The sequence below is a fragment of the Lygodium microphyllum genome, chromosome 12, assembly GCF_053477565.2.
Source record: "Lygodium microphyllum isolate KBCC chromosome 12, Lygodium_microphyllum_v1.1.10, whole genome shotgun sequence".
Lineage (NCBI taxonomy): Eukaryota > Viridiplantae > Streptophyta > Polypodiopsida > Schizaeales > Lygodiaceae > Lygodium > Lygodium microphyllum.
The window spans coordinates 77,447,179-77,453,188 of record NC_141146.1 but is presented as its reverse complement, the minus strand read 5'-3'; the positions used below and the strand labels follow the sequence as shown (position 1 = coordinate 77,453,188).

The 6,010-nt window shown below is 45.6% G+C and overlaps 1 protein-coding gene across 2 annotated transcripts; it reads right to left on the bottom strand.

Annotated features, from left to right (window-relative positions):
- Positions 1 to 295: 295 nt before the first annotated feature.
- Positions 296 to 3,072, bottom strand: LOC148027942 (calcium-dependent protein kinase 30-like). Of its 2 annotated transcripts, XM_087688973.1 has the most exons (3): positions 2,668 to 3,072; positions 1,649 to 2,547; positions 296 to 1,368 (listed from the first exon to the last, which is right to left on the bottom strand). In XM_087688973.1, exons 1-3 carry the CDS (start codon positions 2,859 to 2,861, stop codon positions 1,283 to 1,285), a joined length of 1,179 nt encoding a protein of 392 aa, XP_087545099.1. In that variant the 5' UTR covers positions 2,862 to 3,072; the 3' UTR covers positions 296 to 1,282. The 2 variants fall into 2 exon arrangements, with proteins under 2 accessions (XP_087545099.1, XP_087545098.1); XM_087688972.1 differs by having other exon boundaries at positions 1,649 to 3,072.
- Positions 3,073 to 6,010: the final 2,938 nt, after the last annotated feature.

The window sequence follows — 6,010 nt, the reverse complement described above, 5'->3', positions numbered from 1 at the left end:
ACGTTGCTATAATTGCATATTAGTGACGTGTTTTGTTTATCTCGTTGATATAATGAGCAAGAATGGGGGCATCTATAAAATCGTAGTATAATTTGACACCATTGCTATAAGGGAGGTTTGTGTGTGTGTGTGCGCACGCTTGTGTGAATTTCATGACCAATTAATGGAGAGAAATAGAGAGACCAACAAGAATCACGTTAACGCATTGATAGATGTTTGGATGTGAACGATATTACATTTTGGCATTCATTGATTTGCATTAAACATCGTCCAATATAGAACATGCTTTTTTTCACAAATCATGAAAATACTAGAACTCCAAACACACATAATCTCAATTGATGGGCTTACAAGTCTTGATTGTCATAAAGGTTGATGATGATGATCTAGATCGGGAGAAAGGTGGATCCTTAGATAATGCATATAGCTTGTCCTTTGGATCAATTACTTAGCCACTTGTAGCATTAATGAATGTTAAAGCAAGTAAGCAAGGGAGAAAAATGGATGGAACCAGTAAATTTGAATTGATGTCTGTAGGAAATGGGATTTATAGTAGATGATTAAATGCCAATGTTGGCACATGTACATACGTATATATACACATATGCAAGTTCAACTTGGAAAACTTTAGACGGTGCAGGTTATGTGCACCAATGTGCATGTAAGGTTTCAAGTTGATAGTGTTTTAACTATACCACCGGCAGTTAATGTGCCGTGTGAGCGCAGCTCGATATTAAGGCCTCTCCCTAACTTCAAGTTGACAGCGCTCAATCACTTGTGCATACTCGGAGTAAGGGTAAAGGTGGGCCTTTTGAGAGCTTATGAGGGAGCTGTTGCAGTGTCATGTTAAAGGTTTGTCCATGTCCTTGGGAACGAGGAAATGGATCAGGCGAATTGCTAGAAGTTCTAACTTGTAGTTAGGCCTTTTAGCCCTATGCAAGGTATCTAAGTGTGATAGAATGATGATGCACATTCACCATTTGCATTAATATTAATTCGATGCCTTCTTCAGAGTACGCTTTGGAAACTCGACGGTGTGCGAGGCATCTTATCTTATCTTACAAGAATAGTTGAGTAATGAGCATGCATAGAATGATGCCTTCTTGAGACGCCTCGGAAGCTCGAAGGGGTGCAAGGCATGATGGAGTGATGAACGTTGAGCGTGGCTATCTCCTATACGCGATGCCTTCGTGAGACGCCTTTGGAAAAGGTTGAAGGGGCGCAATCGGAGATGACAGAATTATGATGAGCGAGCTTGATGTCCACATGCGATTCCTCAGATTCACATATGCTTTGAAGCTCTCATATCATTCAAGCTGCTGGGTGGGTGGCAAGAATTGATCGAGTGATGGGCAATCCATGGGTGCTCTGAAATCGAAGACAATCGAAAAATGATCAGCAAAGTACGGAGTAATATACAAAAGCTCACAGACAGTTATAACAGACTGAGTGATGATATTCACAGTAGATACTATGGCCACAGTGCTATAGTACTGCAAGAATAGACTGAAAGCAGTGATACTACATATGGTCCTGCAACAGTACTGAATCCTGATGCTACAATAGAGTACTCCAAGAGTACTAAATCGTACCGATAAGCACTGAATTGTACTGATAACTGCAGTATAGTACTTATTCGAGGCCTCACCTAAGATTTGGGATGGGGTGATTCTCGATTTAGCATCCGGGCAAAGCATTTTGGCAACAAGTTCCTTGGCAGAGGCAGAGATGTGTTGCCAGATGGGGTCGGCGGAGAAGCTGAGTGATCTTGATCTGGCTCTTAATCTCATGGCGTCAAGGCTCTGATCTGGTCGGTGATCTTCTCTCTCTACGGGGAATGGAAGGGCACCGCTGAGGGTTAAGTAAAGGATCACTCCTGCGCTCCACACATCGACCTCTTTGCCATAGCCGCCTTCCTGCTCCAGCAGTATCTCCGGCGCCATGTAGTAGGGGCTCCCGGCTATCTCCGTCGGTCGCTTCCGATGGCTTTCTATCATCATATCATCATCACCATTGTCGTCGTCGTGTGCCGATATAACGGCCGCGAGGCCAAAATCTGCAAGCTTAATCGACTCCAAAGCCAGCTGCCCGTGATGACGGTGATCGCTAATCAGGAGAATGTTCTCGGGCTTTATATCCCTGTGTATAACTCCCCGGCTATGGCAGAAGGCGAGAGCTTCCGTCAGCCGCTTCATGAGAGCCGCCGCCTCGGCCTCGCACAGGCAGCCTCTGAGGGCGAGCCTGTCGAAGAGGTCGCCGCCGCGGCAGAGCTCCATGACGATGTGGACGAAGGCGTGGTCTTCAATCACCTGGTGGAGCGCGACTGTGTAGCTGTAATTTTGCTGGAGGCCGTCATGGCGGCTGCCTGGATGATCATCGCCGGCCGCCGAGAGCTTGCTCATGATACAGATCTCGGCGACGACGTCCTTTGGGCGGGAAAGGCCGATGAGCTTGGAGATGGATTTCACGGCGAAATGGCGGCCGGACGACCGCTCGACGCATCGCCGGGTGATGCTGAACTGGCCGCGACCGAGCTCGGGCCCCAAGCTGTATAAGTCGAACAGGGAGGGGGCATCAGGCAACTGTTTATCGACACCATTAGAGGAAGAAGAGGAGGAGGAGGAAATTATAACCAAGGGACTGAGAGAAGCCGGCAGGGAAGAGCACCAGCAGCCGGCGCCCGCGCGGGAGGAATGATTACGAGTCGATGAAGCAGCAGAGCTGGATGCGTCGCAGGAGAAGGACGATGCTGCAGAAAACGAAGAAGACCATGAAGATGGTGAAGAAGAAGAAGAAGGAGACAGTGTGGTAGTCCATGAGGGGGAGCGAGAGGTCGCGGCGAGATCGAGGCAGTTGCCCATGTTATCAGAACTGGTATTGCAGGCGCTCTCTCTCTCTCTCTCTCTCTCGCTCTCGCTCTCGCTGTGTCTCACGGCTCTGTCTCTCTGTCTGTCTGCAGCTCTCGCAGACGTCTCGCTGTCTCTCACGTTGCCTGATATTCCTCTGTGGAGATATAAGGATACGGGATCGAGCGACGAGAGAGACTCTCTCACGTCTTGTAAATCGGATCGACAGGCGCAGCAGCTGTACAAAGAGTGGAGACAGCATTCTTATTATTGTCTATGCTTGGCGAGTGGGGGGCCGGGGCCAGGGGGGCCGAGGGGCGAGGGCCTGCAGTCAACGTAATCATAAGCTCGATTGAATAAGAAACGTACGAAACGTACTCTCTTTTCTTTTTCTGTCTCCTGGACAGTCACGAGTCACGACCGCAGGACTCACTGCCGAATCCCAATCGCTCTTTTTGGGAGGCCGTACGAACGGCGCACGCCCGTCTCTTTAACACCCGGGCTATCGCCAGCCTGCCCGTCGTTGATCGCGTGTTTTGCATGCGCGCGCCGCCCAGCCCGGCAGTAGTGAGCCGTCAAAGCTGACCAATATTAAAGTATCACGCCTTCAGGCTCCGGGCCGCATCACACGAGACCCTTCTCAGTTCTAGGCACTAGTTCACGTGCATGGCCATTGGCCCTCACCGGCCACTCATTCAGCACTCGTGTCAGCCCTCAAATTTGGAGTCTACCATGTCTTTTCTTTTTGAAGGGCAAAAATGACTTTGCCCTTTAAAAATGATGGCTAAAAATATGGAATAGCCTTCATTAGATAAGTACATTTTTCATCGGCATTCCTAAGTTGAAGGATGTTTTTTAAAAGTTTACTTCCGCTATCATTTATTGTAGTATGTATGAGAATAGATCAATCAATAGCAATTGAGGATTTACAAAATGAAGATATTTGGAAAAGTAGTCCCGATCTATTCAAACAATCTTTGACACTTATCCTTTCTAGGCCTTCCCATCGTCAAATAACACATTAACAAGACTTTAAAACTAGCATTCATACAATAAAAAAACATGTAAATAAATGACCTAAACAAATGCAACACTCAATATGCATACACATCCACTCCCCTCTTTACATTTTGATAAATTTAATAGTGTGAATGAAGTTGTAGAATAGAGAGCTATCAATAATACATCATACTCAATTAATATCACATAAAATAGAGCAAGCTTACCTATTTGCTTATGACAACTTTAGGTTTGTAGCTTACCTATTCTTAGTACGAGTCTTATGCAAACACCTAGTTGGGGAGAGAGAGAGAGAGAGAGGGAGAGAGGGATTGATTCAACCAAGTAGGTAATGATAGTATGAGTGTAGTAGACTTATTAATTTAAAGTTTTATATTCATATGTGGTATGCATGCATTTAAAAAAAGCACAATAGTAACTCACCTATGACTTGTGCCTAGGGGAGATGAAGACTGTTGGAGCATGGTTGTGATTGCTGGAGCGTAGAACTTGCTACTTGGCTATGTCTAAGTAGACACTAGAGAGATGAAGATGGCTAGTTGGAAGAACTTGTTGTGTGGGCCCTACACCATCTCAAAAATAGAGATTGTTGGTTGTTTACCTGTGCATTGAATAGAGATGGAGAATCAAGATGAAAGTGCATGTTTCATAGAAATAGGCATATGTTAGAATGAGGAGACTGGACTCATCATATAAAACATGGAAACATTCCATTTTTTAGTATCGACAAAAATGTAAAGGTATGGAAATGAGAGCTCTTGAGCTCGCTACTCAAGCACAACAAAGAGCTACTAGACCAAGGTGGAGAATCGAGATACTTGAAAGCTTACATTGCTATGATCAATATATGTTATGAAGTTTGGACTGTACCTGGTTTATGTCGACCAATTTTGTGGCCTTAAGAAAGGCTTGGTGCCTGCACGTCCACAAGCGATATGGAGAATCGACATCACACTCGATGCTAGAGCTTGGTAGCCTAATTGCCAGCCTGTGCGAGAGAGAGAGAGAGAGAGAGAGAGAGAGAGAGAGAGAGAGAGAGGCCTACCGCCTAGTTGTCTACTTGCCCCTAAAAGAGAGAGAGATAGAGACCAACAAACATGGACATTAGAGAATCAAGATCACTCGATGTTAGACCCTTGTTGAATGCATGTGTGTGTGTGTGTGTGTGTGTGTGTGTGTGTGTGTGTGTGTGTGTGTGTGTGTGTGTGTGTGAGAGAGAGAGAGAGAGAGAGAGAGAGAGAGAGATTGATGGATCTGTTGCCTGCACATGAAGTAGAGACTCGAGCCTTCTCGAGATGTGGGAGGAGGGAAGGAGAATGAGTGGATGAAGGCTTGGAGCATTATGGGGGGCCGAGGCATGTCGGAATAAGAGTAGCAATGAGTTGTGAGAGTGTTGTTGCTACTATGTGCAGGCTAGCACAATGACAACGATAGAGAAAGCAAGGATGGGACTTGGGCAGTCTCAAGGGCCTAGAGGCGAGCCTATCGTTGTGCTATAGCAATGGAGAAGGCAAGGATGGGACTTGGGCAGTCTTGAGGGCCTAGAGGCGAGAAAAGGGGAGAGAGGAAATGATTTTGGAAGCTGGGTGTTAGATTGACGGTAGATAATGATCATGATTCATTATTTTAAAATTTAAGAGGAGAGAAAGGCCACATTTGTCATTGTCATCAACTACCATTAATTTTTTGCATATTAAAAGAATATCAATGAATATTTTCGTAATTGAAATTAAAATCATTACTATATTTTGAAATTTTATTTGAAGGGTTTCATAAGAATGTACCCAAAGTGCAATTTTTTTTGTAGTTCTATCTGAAGGTTGATTCGTGTCCTTGCAACCCGCCACCTCTCAAGCCCCATAGGAGGGTCTAGTACTGGCAATGGTGCTCCCCATGACCCAAAGAAGCCCAAGGAATGAGCAGGAATCAAGTTACCCCATCACCTTGGCCAAGCCCATATGCTTCAATGTTTTTGGCCTATGATAGGGCCATGCCTCCAACTTCCCAAAGAGGGAATGGACATTGGAGTCTGGCAATTCTGTGACATGCCTCTTCATGTTTGACTTTCTCTCATAGCATGAGCACATGAGCATCAAACTTTGCCGCAATAGTCATGGAAAGGTGTGTTTGCTGACATGGCACTC

Excerpts from the sequence above, each read along its gene's own strand:
- LOC148027942 (XM_087688972.1), bottom strand. The coding sequence starts at position 2,861 with ATGGGCAACTGCCTCGATCTCGCCGCGACCTCTCGCTCCCCCTCATGG. Across the intron at positions 1,369-1,648 it reads CACCCCATCCCAAATCTTAG|AGCACCCATGGATTGCCCAT; the intron begins GTGAGGCCTCGA and ends CTTCGATTTCAG.